Source organism: Montipora foliosa, chromosome 13, assembly GCF_036669935.1.
Source record: "Montipora foliosa isolate CH-2021 chromosome 13, ASM3666993v2, whole genome shotgun sequence".
Taxonomy (NCBI): domain Eukaryota; kingdom Metazoa; phylum Cnidaria; class Anthozoa; order Scleractinia; family Acroporidae; genus Montipora; species Montipora foliosa.
Window position 1 is genome coordinate 40429480 of NC_090881.1, and position 16103 is coordinate 40445582.

General features: G+C 38.0%; 1 protein-coding gene across 3 annotated transcripts in view; it reads left to right on the plus strand.

Moving 5' to 3' along the window:
* LOC137982327 (hemicentin-1-like) overlaps positions 1–16103 on the plus strand; it is a 59726-nt gene that overhangs the window by 27918 nt on the left and 15705 nt on the right. For all 3 annotated transcript variants that reach the window (XM_068829404.1, XM_068829403.1, XM_068829405.1), the window contains exons 15-20: positions 3813–4058; positions 4347–4586; positions 7022–7270; positions 9410–9520; positions 11540–11658; positions 15349–15404. In XM_068829404.1, coding sequence (XP_068685505.1) covers positions 3813–4058; positions 4347–4586; positions 7022–7270; positions 9410–9520; positions 11540–11658; positions 15349–15404 — 1021 coding nt within the window. The remainder of the gene's footprint in view (positions 1–3812; positions 4059–4346; positions 4587–7021; positions 7271–9409; positions 9521–11539; positions 11659–15348; positions 15405–16103) is intronic.

Consider the following 16103-nt stretch of genomic DNA (forward strand, 5'->3'; position numbering starts at 1 on the left):
AATCTTTGAGCAAACGTTTTTCAGCAAGAGTGAAGAAACTCAAACACTTAAAAGGTCTCGACAATCGCATATTAGAGTCAATTTATTTCAAGGGTATCATTCCAAGTATTACGTATTCAATCGCTCTATGGGGATCTTCAAAATCACTTCAGTCCCTAGAAGACATTCATACCAGGGCAGCGAGATTTATTTTTAACATAAAGGAATCTACTCTAAGCACTGAAGTCCTGGCAATGACAAAATGGAAGTCATTATCGTACATATACAAGAAGAGGATTGCAACCATATCTTATCAGGCTTTCTACAACAGAGCTCCGGCTGGGATAAGCTCTCTGTTTACTAAACACTCTCCGTTGAGAAATCTCAGGGATAATCTTAAACTTTACGTGCAACGTCCTAAGAGTGACTTCCTTCGATCTTCTTTCTGTCATCGTGCGTCAATTCTTTGGAATAACTTACCTATGTATTTAAAAAGTAAACCGAACGTTATTTCTTTTAAATCTGCTCTTAAAGCAAAATCCACCATTTTAGATAAAATAACATTTAATGGCATGCAGGGAATAAACAAAGACATTGTAAATTACATATACTAATGTTATTTTTATCATTATTATTATTGTTATTTTAAATCTATTTTTAGCACTATAGTCAATTAACTATCGATTATCTTACTGGGTATTGTATTCTTTCTTATTTATTGTAAATAATTCGTAAGTTCGTTAACTTAATTTTTTTAAATTTTGTAGATACACTTTAGTTCTAGGTCCACATCAGCTTTTTAGCTGCCCTTTTTTTATTGACCTACAAGACAAATAAAGTATGTATGACAAATAAAAGTATGTATGTAACCAGCGTGTTCGCTTGCGAACCAGCGTGTTCAATTGTCAATTTCGGACCAGCGTGTTCGCTTGTCAATTTTAAACCAGTGCTTTCTTTCGTCGATTGCCACGTTTTTGAAGACTTCACATCAAAGAATTGAGCAAATTACTATAACACATCTTCTTATAGCACAAAGAATTGTCCTTGAACTCCAGCGTTGCGTAATTAAAACCACTCAACTTGGACAAAGCGGGGGTAAACAATATTGCTTGATTAAAGCGTTCAATACATTTATTATCTGATTAATCGCCGTTACAAGCCGACAACTAAATGTTGGGTTCTTTAGCTTAGCAGACATTGCTTTTCAGGGTTCATTCAATTGTGAAATACAGTGCTGTTATTATTATTGTTATTATAACCTTCATCACCACGTGCGTGAAAGTTCGAGTTGCGCCGATGAACACATTCCCTGGGGCTGCCGAACGTTTTTCAGTACGCCATCAGTGTAATAGTTGAGCTTGTGTTTATACTGATAGTTAACTTTCAGCATACCATTTTGTCATGATTTATGTTCACTGCAGCGTGCTTTTTCTGTCACTTATTCTTTATGGCAGCAGTTGCTCGATAATCAAACCTTTATTTTCTTGTTTTAGAGTAAATTGTCAACCAGAGACAGTGTATACCACTACAAAAGCAATCCACCCTTCTCTGGACAAAGAGTATAATGTTTTTACGATAATATTTGGACCCAGACAGAACACTCTCAAAAAAAAATAAAGTGTAATCGATGTAATATCCAAGGGTTCAGTCAAAAACCTTCATACGTTTGTTGTATTTCTTTTTTTGATTGAATCAAAAAATGAAACGAAAATTCATGTGCACATTTTTTCAAACAATACTCAAACAACCAGTAAACCCAAGGTAACACTTCAACATCACAAGATATTGCTTCGAACTTTATAAGTAATACTCCCTCAACATTCCACATTTCAAAAACGTGATGAAAATTATGCCTTCAAGACCAAGACTCTTATCAGAGTTACTTCACACTCTTCCTTTCCTACTTTCATTTATAGTAAAATAATTTTACCTCTGTGTCAAACTTTTACACATTCCAGAGACATAAAACAATTTTGCCTCGTTGGCACTTGCCGCAAGGCACAACTAGTTTAAATATGAATGCCATGCATGTTATCATGCAAATAAAATAACACAAACGATCTTAATCGCGGAAGATTTTAATTGGGTACAACATCGAGTTAGCCGCTTTACAGCTATGTAATGACTTTGTTGTGTGTTGCACATTTTGTGTGCCAAAATAGTGTGGTAAGATACAGCCAAGAGCTGCATACTCAACAAGACACTGCATTACCTCCTTCATTCAAATAATTAACAATCTATTCTGTGGAAACTTGCATCTGTTAAAATAGGCGATTTTAGCATACACATAAAGTGTAGTTTTCATCCAACCCGGGTAGCAGTCAACATTTTGGATATTAAAAGATTCCTCATGTTGAAATGTACTGTCTCGTATTTGACGTAGAAGCCAAATTCTCATGCGCAAACTCGTATTAAAGAGTTGTTACCTAGACCTTCAAGTTGTAAAAAGTGTCAATCAATGATTATTATCTAATTACCGTGGGTGCTGAATAAATGCAATAATCTCGATAAGACTTTGTTCCATGGACTAAGCGTTAGAGGTCATTGAAGTTCTTAAGTGCCTTTCTGCAAGAAGTCAGTTCCGAAGAAAAAAAATTAAAACATTACAGAGTTTGTTAAAAAAGTAAGTAATGTGAAGGTCATGCTCAGGGTCACTGCCCCTTATTTATTCTTTTCAAATGCAGTGGTTGTGAAATTACGCTTCAAGGTATTCTGCAAAACCTTAAGACTAACCGTTTGGACACAACTGAGAAAAAGTTATCCAAGGCGCGTTGCTCGCCATGATAACAATTAACACAGAATGTGCTTGCAAACATGTGGTTTCTCAAGTGCTAAAGTTAAAAAAGACGTGCATCCCAAAACATTTTTCTCTCAAAGAAAGAGTTTATTTCAATTATCTGATTTGAGAAAGTTGACGCAAAAGCGGTTTTTGAAGATGATACTCAACAATAAAGGCAAGAATTAAGGACGGTGCCTACTAATTCAGACGTATTTTTGCGCGGTTTACTGAATGTGCGGGAAAAGCAGATCTTAACAAGTGTTATTGAAATCCAAAAGAAAATTGGGGGTAACCACGCATTTTTCGGAGATAATTAATCAACGATATTTGTAAAAAGCTTTAAAATACAAAGCAATGTATGGCGTTCTTTTCGAAATTGAAGCTAAATTATCTCTGAAAAATGCATGGTCACCCCCAATTTTCTTTTTGGATACCAAGAACACTTGATAAGTTCTGCTTTCTCCGCCTAGTTTTGAACCGCGCATAAATATCCCTGTATAAATTATCAGCGCCGATAGGAAATCCGAGTACCTCGAGATGCACCGAACGTAATCGCAATAACAATAGTGGGCACCGTCCTTAATTTATTTTAGACTAATTATTTTCAGTTTCGTTACAAAAAAAATCGGGTACTCCAGACGGGTGCTGGTACCCGGGTCATTGCTTCTAGCGTAAGTCCTGACTCGCGTATTACAAAATCATGCAAAAATCTTGCATCCTGGGTTCGCATATGATTGGCCATTTGAGACTTTCTTTGATCGGTAACAAATCAGAATGCTTGGTATGTTTAATACCTCTTTGCACAGAATTTCGGTACGTATTTTAACAAGTTAACACTGGTTGGTTGACCAGTACGTCTTGACTGTAACCACGGTCAGTGAAGATCAGTCCCATCAGCCATCCAGTTTTCTGAAGACTACACTGTCCTGGATAATAATACTTTTAACAAGAAAATAATTTTGAACTTAATTAATTAATAACCATTAAAACACTATCATAGAAATTATCTGGAAAACCATGTTAGGATGAAATGATTTGCTGTCTATTTTGATAGTGTCTTCGTCAATCGAGGCCATTAAAGGGAACAAGACGTTGACTGAAGGAGAAAACTTGAATCTGTCTTGTCAAGCATCTGGCGACCCCCTACCATTCGTTTCATGGATCATAGTTGGCGGTGGACAACACACCAATTCAAATTTGGTATTGACAAATATCCAAAGAAATCAATCTGGAGAATACAGATGTGAGGCTAGTAACCCATGCAATGTTGACACAAAGGTGGTAACAGTTGATGTGCAGTGTAAGTATATCATCGTATCTTGTCTAGCTAGAACTTGTTTCAGGCACTTACAATCATAATTTCGTTCATGTTATTAGCTTCCAGTTGGCTTTTCAGAGCTACAAAAACTCATGAACACATCATCTAACTCTACCATAATTTCTTCAATACCTATCCAGTTAATTGTAAAACCTAAGACACAATCAGTTTGTGAACCTTGCACCTGAAATTGCCCAACTTGAAAGACAAGACTTAGGCTAACAGTTGTCTTTTGTTTGATTGCTTGCAATGTGTTTTTTCATTATTTAGATCAGCCAGAAATTACATATATTTCTGCACGTCAAACCGTGAATAGCGGCAATGTAGTGAACCTCAATTGTACAGCTGATGGTAACCCAGCAGCAATGGTTCACTGGACCAGACTTTCTGATAACAGTGATGTCACCATGCCTTTGGCCATCTCAGGCAAAGAGCATGAAGGAAACTATAGGTGTACTGCTTCAAACAGTGTTGGATCAGTCTCCAGAGTAACATCAATTGTTGTAAACTGTAAGTATTGCAAAAGACATCGTAGAATCTTTGTCAATTGCATAGTAGGACAATCAGTGGCGTATTAGAGACGTACAGTAATGCAATTTGCATAGAGACGCACAATCAATTGCACCTTCATACAATCGTTTATTCGAGGTGACCAATCATTTAACGTAAACAGACAAACGTTGGTATTTTTCGAATAAACAATACGAAGAAAAAATATTCATTGGTGTTCTTCATCGTAGTTACATGTATTTTTAAAATACTGAACAAATATGCAATAGTATGTACGTTGTCATTTAAATTTTGTTATTTTTTGCATAAAAAATAAATATATAAAACGAAGAACATTTTGTATATGTACAGTACTGTAACAAACAGTATGAACAAGTAGACGCATTGGAGACAGAAAGAATCGAAGAAAATCATGCCACCAAGAAACAGAATCTTACTTGAACAGCGACAAAGAATCATTGAAGCCTTCAAGGATGTTGATGAAGATTATTTGACGGTTGCCTCTACTATCGGAGTAAACCTATCAGTGGCAAGAAGTATCGTTGCACCATACTTGCAAGAGAGAAGGAGAGACGGCGAGGAGGAGCAAATCATGCTTGAGTAGATGATGAAATGAGGGATTGCCTGAATTACATTTTAAACGAAAATTTGCCTGCTAACACAAGCACAGATAAATCAAGAATTGAGACAGCGTCTTCCAAGAAAACAGGCCACCAATGACCGCAGAGTGGCAAGAACACTTCAAGGTATGTTGTCTCGTGTAAAATTGGTAAGGCCACTCCCACCTGAACGAAACCGCCCTGATGTCCTGCAAAAAAGAGTCGACTATGCCAACTGGTTCACGCGCCATGCTGTAGTGAATCATAGTATATTTGTATACGAGTGTGGATACAGTATTTCGACAGCAAGAAGTGACGGACGAGCAAGATGGGAGAGAGGGCATGTCGATAAGTATGTGGTCAGCGAGGGAGAAATGTTACTGTAGCACTCTGGCAATTTCACCCACCAATGGATTCGTTTTTCACTCGTCATTTCTCGGTGGAATGACTGGACAAAGATTTAATGATTTTCTGACACAGGCAAGGTTAAATCTCGACCCAAATGAACATGCGATTTTCATTTATGACGGCGCACCAGCCCACAACAATCCTGTCATTCCTGGTCCTAATTCTGAGTTTAAAAGGCTACCACTATTCAGTCCGTTACCTTAACATCTTGGAGCAAGCACTGAGTGCCTTAAAAGCGGCCATAAAAGCGGACATAAGTCGTCCAGAGCAGCAACAACAGATGAACAACAGATCAGAGGCAAGACGACAAGGATTCATGTTAGGCAATTTCCGCACTCAGTCGCTACTTCAGGCCCTGCAGAGAAACATTGGCACTATCATGGCTGCTAAATGTGGACAGTGGCACAGATTTGTGCAAACATGCATTCCAAAATGTTTAAATAATGAAGAAAGTTGAAGGATAATTTTAAACAATTTTGAAATTTCTTTTTCCTTAGTTGATTATTATTTCTGCATAGGTTTGTCCATATGGAATAAACAATTGTATCAAGGTGCAATTGATTGTGTGCCTCTCTGCAAATTGCATTATTGTATGTCTCTAATACGCCATTGATTGTCATACTATGCAATTGATTCCCTATTGGTGTTAGTGATTAACCATTGCGCGATATTGAAATTATATTTGTTATCTTTGATTGTCCAAAGGTGCAATTGTTCATCCGTTGATGCTATTGAATATTAATACATATGCAAATAGCGTTACTGAAAGTTCGTTCGTGTTAATGAAGTTTATAGAAGTGCTAATGATCGTATATTTGCCATATAGTTTCAACTGTTGACGTAAGTGAATGTATTTTGCGTAAATGAACAGCAAAAGGTGTATTCTCACATTCTTGTTATTAGAAGTCAGATCCTGTTTGAGAATACTGACGTTTGTGCAATCCTATGAAATTTAAATTCAAAGGAAGTAGCATTGGCCATGTGTGATGAAACTAGGCGAGGGACAGCACAGCAGAGCGAGGCTCCAGTTGACTGTTCGCCCTGGTGTAATTACAGAAGCTTCAGATGTCGATTTTGGGGAGGTAGAAAATATGGAGCACGCGCACAAAACCTCCCATAGACATAACCCACAATTTTCACACAGGTGGGAGTAAGGTGCGATCAGGGTCCTTACTGCCAGTCGAACTCCTTGATGTATAAAAGTATGAGGCATTCCCATTTCGTTAATGGTACTCCATACCTGTTTTAACCACCTGTCTCATCTCCCCTCCCTACCTTAACAGGGAAACAGATGGGAATGCCACACTGGCGTTTTACTTTAGACCATCCTAAGCTTACTGTGATCTTTCAAACAATTTGACTGTAATACTGTAAAAACGGTTGCTATTAACAGGAACAGCGTTCTCCTCATATAAGTTTCCTTTGTAGTTCCTGCAGTTATTGTGCCTTTGGTGGATAGAATTATTGTCCAAAAAGATGGTAATGTCACATTGTTCTGCAATGCCTCTGGAGCGCCACCACCATCTGTGATGTGGACCCATGTGCCCACAGGCCGCACTCGGTACAGTGAGACATGGTTGATCACCGATATTCAAGTCAGTGATCTTGGGGAATACCGCTGTGATGCAAACAATACTCATGGACATGCCAATGATTCTGTGACTATTCAATTCGAAGGTAGGTTCTTACTTGATAATGGTCGGGGCTGAGGGTGAAAACCGTTCTTCAAAAAAGTTAGGCAACATTGTTTTCTGTAATGTTGAATTGAGTGTTATGATTGGGAAGCAGGGATGGTGCAGCGGCGATGGCACTTGCATCCCGCAAATGTGGCCCAGGTTAAATTCTCAAACTTGGTATCACATGTAGGTTGAGTTTAGTGGTTCTCTACTCTGCTTCAAGGTTTATTTCCCGGGTACTCCGGTTTTCCAAAAACCAACGTGCGATTTGCTATTAGTTGTTTGTTTTGATTTCTTCACAGTGTCCCAAACTAGTGCTAAATACAGTTGAAGTTCATTATTATTACTGTACAATCCTGAACAATATCGAATCAGTGTTTGGCTTGGGGGGTTCGTGAGTATTAAACTCAAAATGTGGAAGTATTTTACCCGTTGTTTTAATTGCAAATTGAGTATTTCCAGTTGGATTTCTGTGCGTTCCAAGCTAAATTGTGGCGTATCAAGTTTCCTATGAGGATGATACTGAAAATCACGTGTTTTTGTACGAGTTATCTAGCGGACGTTTCCAAAAAGTGGCAATTGAATGGCGTGATGTCATAGGACAGTAGAGAGAAACCGTGCCAAATTAACAGTACTTAGGGTAATTTCAAACTTAGCGAAATTTAGCATATTCAAGAGAAGTTTGTTCTTAGTGGAAGATTCCTGCTAGGATTTGAAGGTGGGATTCTACACTCTACTGTGAGCTGCAAAATTCAATTCGTTTTGCAGAATTTGTGTTTACATCAACTGCATAAACATCACCGAATATTTTACTAGGAACTAAACTAATTACCTTTCCTGAAGAAACATGTTTATTCCTGCAATATCAAAGAAAGGGTTCAGAATTTCTGTCCACTTTTAACATTGAAAAAACGGGTAAACAATTTTTGATTCCATTTAATATCAGTCAAGGAAAGGATTCAGCATCTGTTCGCCCTTTAATGTTGAAGAAAAGTGTTCAGATTTTCTGACCCTGCATCATGCAAGAAAAGGGTTCATGATTTTTGACCCCGTGTAATGCTAAAGAAAAAGCCTTCAGCGTTTCTGTCCACTGTTAACGCCAAAGAAAAGAATGCAATTTTTTTAGCCCATTTATCCGGGCAAGGAAAGGGTTCAGAATTTGAACTGAAAACCTCCAGTTAGGGGATTATCTAAGTCAGTGTTGGTGTCCTGTTTCTCTTCAACGTTGTTATAAAATGGCCTCCAAATCTTCTTAATCCATCTGAATCAGTTGATATGTGGATGATGGAACGTCACTGTATTCCTGTTAACAAAGATGGTGTAAATCCTTGAAGCAACTGAAAGATTTCATAATGTAACGAGCAGCAAGTTTGGACAAAGGTGTTCAGAGAAAATTAAGTTGCATGCATTTTAGTGCAATTACGCCCAAACAACGGTCAAAGGCTCTCATTCCTCGTCTCTTGAATTTTGAAGGCAACATTAGATTGGGATGAGGGGACGTGGCCCATGAAAAGACCGTTATTGAATCATAGAACACAAAGGGCAGGCGATAGGTACATGTATATATGTTCCTTCACCTCATTTTCTTTACCATTTTTTGTCCAATATTGCACGTAGTAATCAACAACAAAGGGACTCAACCAGTTTAATCCTGTTAATAGAATTACAGTAAGTTATTTTAGCATTCTTAAGATTTTTGGTCTCACTTTTCAACGTCATTAAAGATTTGTAGATCAGGTTAAATACAAGTTTGTGAGAGTGACCACATATTATTAGTTGAAATCATCACGGAGGTTACAACCGATAACGCTAATTTAGCTGAGATCTCCTATGGAAGAAGCATCAACAGAGCCTCTATATCAGCTCACTACTATCCAGATTCTTTTAATCAAGATACCACAAATGTTAACTACATATGTAACATAATCTTATATTGCCATTAATGGTATGTTGGAAAAGCTGCTCTTAAAGAAAGGGTAAAGAAATCCCTTTAGGGGCAACTTGAGTTACAATCCTAAAAGCCTTCAAGAATCAAGGTTTAAGTTTCCATGATTAGAATTTGCTGGAAAAACGTTTTTGAATAAAACTGTAAGGAGTTCTGTTAAGAAAAAGGCCAAAGTTGAATCCTCTCTTGTTTCAGGAGGGAATTGCGAGACAAATTGTACAACTGGAAAAGTATGCCTAGCTCTTGGAATAAAGTATTTTTGCCGTTGCCCTGATGGAAAAACTGGGAGGAATTGTCAACAACAGGGTATGTACGTTTATGTGCATTTATACCCATAATTGCATCGGCTAATTCTGTAAGTATTGTACGAAACATTAAAGTTACGTCTTTCAATTATGCACATACAGTGCTCGAAATCATTTATTGGCAAAATAGTCAGTTATTGAGGTTTGGACAGCAGTATTCAACTTTTGCTCTAATGTCCCTTTACAAAGCTCATTAAAGGAAAAGTTGACAAGACTGTCCGTATTAGCGAAATTAACTTCCTATGAGAATAATTATTATTATACATTCAACTCTAATTCTTAGCGATTGGCCGAAAGCCTACAGTGAATTTTCGAAATCAGAATGAGAAGTGCTAGTTATTAGTAATGGTGGACTATTAAATAGGGAAATTCCAGTGAAAATAAACAAGTGTCTTGTTGAAATCAAGGCTTAAAACTTTGGTCACTTAGTGTTTAGTTAACATAGTTTTGAAATCCAAATTTAAAAAAAAATGATTTTTTGATCATAGTATCACTTTGAGAGTTATAGAACCATCAAGGTTTTTTAAGACAACTGAAAAATAAGCATTCACGCAAGATACCACATGTCAAGACACCATGAAAATTTCGAATTTGGAAAGAAAAAAATGTAAAATCGGGGAAAGCTGTGAGTATAACTTGTCCATACTGGGCAGGCAACTGCAATAGGCCACTTTCCATATATTAAAATTCAGCTTGAAAGAGAGGTTTATAGGACAAAGGCAAGGGAAAGTGGATGATATGTTAATGTCTTTCACATTCGCTGCAAGTTGTTTCTATTGTTTTTGTCCTGTCCGCCTCACTATCAAGCTGAATATTGATATTTCGAAAATGGCCTATTAAACGTATAGTAAAAAATGGACTCCCCTTTCAGTACTGTACCATGAGGAAGAGGATTTTTTGGTTTGTTTTATCATATTATTCAGTCATTAACTTGTCTACTGTAGTTGGGTGCTGATATTGTCAAGGTAAGATGCTTGAAAGGTTGTAAAATAGGCCATCAAGATCGTGTGTTGTTTTTTTCCATTTGGAAAATTATTTCACTGCAAGCTGATTTGTTCTTCACAAAGCAGGGACACCCAGCGATAATCTTTGGTGAAATATATGTGTTCGGAAGAGTCCAACTGTTCTAAGAATTTCGGATCTACGTTTCTAAATAGCTATAGTAATAAAATGTCACATAAAAGATTCGTAACTTGGGAAAGTAGTCCCTCACATTTTCGAAAGAGATGTTTTTGCAATTTTTGGCACTTAAAGAGGTCAATTAGCAGTTTCGGATAAGCAACTAGTTCGATGGGAAGTGTAACGTTCAGCTAACAAATTCTGCTATGAAGATATCATTCCCTAAAATGTTAGGACACTTCAATTTTCAGGCAAGATATCCAAACAGATGAAATTCTTCTAGGCGATAAAACATCTCTTTAGACAGTCGTTGTGCATTGCAAGGGGCCAAGAAATGTCTGTCAAGGGCTTTTGGCTTAATTTGCTCGTTGGGTGGCCTTCACAAAGACGTGTTATAATTTATATACAAAGAGCACCACAATCTTGCGCTGTGTGTTATCGACAGAGTGTGGAACTTACTTGCTCCCGTTGATTCCTTGTGTTTCTACGAGCAAACAAATGCGGGCATTACTTTACCACGAAGCACCAAAACCTTTAAACACTATATATGACCCCACCATACATTGAATACTAACCGACAAAGGTTTTATTTAAGATTAGATCTTCTAATCGCAATCTTAATCTGAATCCTAATCTTAATCTCAATGAACTAGAGGCAATAACGTTGTAGGCCTAATTAGGCCTGAAACGATATTTCATCTTAAAATCCAACCTTTGTTGGTTGGTATTTAGTGCATGGTGGGGTCATACATGGTGTTTTCGTGTTTCGTTTCGCTGTTTTGTGGTTTAGTAGTAATGTCCAACAAATGCGTAATTACTAGACTCCAGCTTTTTTTGTAAAGTTTGCAAGCCTTAATTGTTGTTTTGATTCCATTGTTGTCATTTTCGAAATTTTTCATAGATACTTTCGTGGATGTAGTTGAAGTAGGATTTGAGTTCACTAACCAAGAATTTAAACCAGAATATAAGGACCTGAAAAATACAATTACCATCGCCTTAATCAGAAGAATTGAAGAGGCGGTAAGTTGTTGTTAGTTTTTGTTGCACGCTTCTCGTGTTAACGATTTAATCTCTCAGTTGCTGAGTCGTTGTCAATATTATTTTCTTGCTTCTTGTCCTTGTTTTGCTTTATCCTTATCCTCCATTGTTGTGAGAATTCTCCTGATTTTTAACACAGTCATCCTCATCATAGTTATCGTCATCATCGCCATTGTCACCATTACCATTATTGTAAACATTGTCATTTTTTTTACTTCTCTTGTTTCGGTTCTTGTCGCTATCATCATCACTACTGTCGTCATCATCATGGTCATTGTGTTGTCATTGTTATCATCCATGTCATCATCTTCATCATCATCATCATCATCATCGTCACCGCACATTCATTTATACGTACATTAATACACCCATGCTCAATTGACCTTTCCTCATAGCGGCTTTTCAGGGCAAATGAAACGAAGTCAGTGAAACAGCTATTATTAAGAATCCCAACTGGCCGGAGGCAAACCAGCTGCGCTATTTACAAGAGCAGCCAAGAAGTTGAACCATTGACTACTTGGATCAAATTCAACGAGTTGTCTGGATGGGTATTGAACCCAGGATCTGCGGACCTCAAGACAAGGGTCCACGCCACTAGGCTACACTGCCCCCTGCCTCGTCTTTGTCATCATCAGCAGCATCATCATCATCGTCATCGTCATCGTCATCGTCATCGTCATCGTCGTCATCATCATCATCATCATCATCATCATCATCATTGTCGTCGTCGTCATCTTCATCATTAGGTAGCTGAAGAAACGACGACGGCTACGGCAACGACAACGCCAAAAAGCAGTAATATTATTGGTTAAAAGGACCAAAATGATCGTGCTGCACGTGCGGCACGCATTTTTGAACCTTTCTCTTCCGTACTCGTCAAAACGTGGACAAACTACAGTGAATCCTTCAGTCTCACTCTTTACTTCAAATCCGTCCTTACCAATCCAGTTATAGGACACTTCGCTCATATTGAAGAATATAAACGAGATGGAATAATCATGAAGTACTTTGAATAGCTCAAACTTACGCCGTAGCCGTAGCCGTCATGGTTTCTTAAACTCCCTATTATGGACCTTAAACAAAGACAACGATAACAGCTACGATATCCCAACAGAACAATACTTTCAATTAGCAAAACCGATTATAGTTCTGCACGCCCCGGACGTGCGTTTTACATTTTAATACATTTCTTTGCAGTTCTCGTCTTGATATTGACGTGAAATGATCAATTTTGAGGTCATGTGGAGGACGCAAGCACCTGACAATGAATTTCAAGTTTTCTCTCTAAATGTCCATACCGTTATCATCAATTTTATTCTTGCAATGTGGACCCACACTTTCCATGCAGGGAGACTGGGATTAATCGCAAAATTATTACAGTAACAGGAAATAATATTTTTGGACAACTTTCTCGTAGCCAACGTCGTCTTCCTTGCTTAAGGTCCCCATTTTGTCATCATCATCATCATCATCCTCCTCAACGTCATCATCATCACCCATCTTCCCGACTAGGAAAATGGACAATCACGTCAGAAAATGTCCCCTGAACTCTTATTTTCAAGTAAAGTTAAACAGCTGCATTTGCCCTGATGTAAAAATAACGCTTGCCCTAACACTGACTTTATTTTGTCGATAGCAAGTGCTTAGACCTAAGTGGATATTTGGGCGTGAATCCAATTATACTTGCACATCCTTGCATAACTGCATCATTGTATCTGTTCTTGCCGCATCCTTGTTATCATCCTCATAATCTGTCCCCATAATTTGTGTCTGTTTATTTTGAAAAAAATATCACCGTCGTTATCATCACAATCATCATCATGTTTCTGTTTATCAGTATTTACATGTATATCCAGTAGTGTGAAGTGCCTTTATTTCAAGAGACTCTTCCTTTAGCATTCCTTGAAACCTTCATCCATAAAACAAGCTTGTAAAAAAAAATTCCTGAGGCTCTGTTTTATTTTACATAAGAGCCAATCACTAGAAAATAAGAATTACCCAGATTGGCCAAGTCCCGGCTTTTACTTCGTGTAGAAGATACACATGACGTAAAACAATAGAACAAAAATCGTGAAACAATACCTAATCAGAATTCTAAATCCCTAAAGACCCCTAAAGCTTTTGTTACGTCATGTGCGTCTTCTACACGAAGTAAAAGCCCAAGTCCCCATCATCGTCGGAAAAGTGTCTATGTTTAAACCAAGTTTCACGGGAAAATTTATCCCATTCAAACCCTTTGGGAATACAACATTTTGCTCTAGATATTTCCAAAACATTACACGTGAATGCTACATTATAATGCAAATTCGATACACAAAGAATCTTACCCTGCGAGCAGGTACCCTTCGATCTTCCTATATAAATCGGGAAAGGGAAGGGACCTCTGCCAACCACTTCGAATTCCTTTGTGAAGCTTGCGTTAAAAATTCAGATGTATTTGGGTGTCAGTCACGCGTGACCAACAACCGTAAAACCACGAAACTGAAACAAACAGTCGGGATATTTTCGAACAATTCTGGCACACACACGACAACCAGGGAATCATTTCCTTGGAAACTCAAGGTAGTTCGTACTTTGAAAGTGCCATTACATTTTCTCAAATTTTCTCAAAAGACTGGCAGACTAGATACAAAGGAAATTCTCATGGGAATTTAGACAGTTTAACAATTTTAACCCTAGGAGATTTGAATTGGGGTTAGCCAATTTGGTCTATTGTCGGTTTTCCAGCTAAACTTGGTTTAAAAATAGACGCTTTTCTGACGATGATAGGGACAAACCTGGATTCTTGTTCCGCATTCGCGCATCTTGTTAAGACTTATTCGCGCAGCTTTAAATCCGTGCGAGTAGTTTTCCGTGTTCGCTCTTTTTGGTTTGCTTAATCAGAGTTAAGAGGTTATAGAGCTATTAACAATTAACGCATTTATAATGAGTGTTTTTTTTTTTTTTTTATCACCAAATACTAAAATATTTGTCAATTCTTGGTTTGTATCTGACGTCACGGCGGCCATGTTGGTTGGTAAGAACAATAACGTCTCTCTCCGCTGGGAACTAAACTTTATTGTTATGCAAACTCTGCGAAAAGAAATTGTATTGTATTACCAACCAACATGGCCGCCGTGTCACGTGGGTGCAAACCAAGAATACGTAATCAAGAAGCGATTAGGTGGCCCTTAAAGCCTGGTTTTCACTAGCGACGCAAGCAAAAGCACAGGAAGCATACGCAAACTCAGTAGCTTGTTGTTCATTAGAGCCTTTTGTGAGAACAATTGACACTGATTAACAACAAGTAAATGCGCATGCGTGTGTAGCTTGTGCTTATGCCTGCGTCGCTAGTGAAAACCAGGCCTAATAAATGCCTTCAAAATTATGAAATGTAAGCAAAATTCAAGAATGAAGACATTTTTTTATTCTTATGTTGCTAGGACAACTTAAAACGTACGTGAAATGTTTATATCCGTAAATAAATTAACTGATTTTGTATTACTAACAATGAGTGTCTCATATTACACCAAAAAGCTTTTCGCGCGCATTATAACTCGCGCAGTACTAAAATTGGTGCACCCAGCGCCTCGCGAAGTTTACCACTACGGCGACCGATAAGGGTCATTCACAAGGACCCTTATCGGGTACCGTACTTCACTGAGCACTGTTTTGTTGTCTTTATTTTTTTAGATCAGAACTGAACTGAATGGTACTGGTTTGCTTGTCGTCAGTGTGAAACAGTTAAGGTCGGTAATAGTAAAACACATGTGGAGGAACGCAAAAACCATCAAGAACATTGTGCCTTGATAGATGGGTTTCAATCACGTGATGAATCGGCCGTGTTGGTGCACAAAACAATGGCAAATTATTGCTCATGTCTTGCATTATAATAGAGTCAAATTCGCAAAATACTTTTTTTCTCTTTTGTTCTGTGCACCAACCTGCTGCCGTGACGTCAGGTGAAAACCATCTATAGACCTTTTTGCAAGTACGGCAGCCATTTTGATTTCTATTGTTTCAAATAGCTATTATGGGGTTCCTAGGGGCAGATGCATATTAATTTGTTCCCTAAGTATCCCATAATGTCGTTCGAAATAATAGAAATCAAAAAGGCCGCCGTATCTGCAAAAGGGTGTATTCTCTACTTGCACAAGTCCCATAATACCTCTTTAATTCCCTCCCCCACCCCCCCCCCCCCTCTCCAAATTTTGCATAATCTTTTTTGCAATTTCTCCTGGGACATGAAGACTTCCCAAGAGAAATCAAAAACAATGCCAATGCAATTTTTTTTTTTTTTTTTTGGGGGGGGGGGGGGGGGGGGGGGAGAGGTGTGTTATGGGATTTCTGCAAGTGGAGAATGGCGATAATGGCGATAATTTTTTTTGGCGAGAAAAAGTTATCCTTGCATGAAGGCAGAAATTATGAGAACATTCCCAGGAAAATAG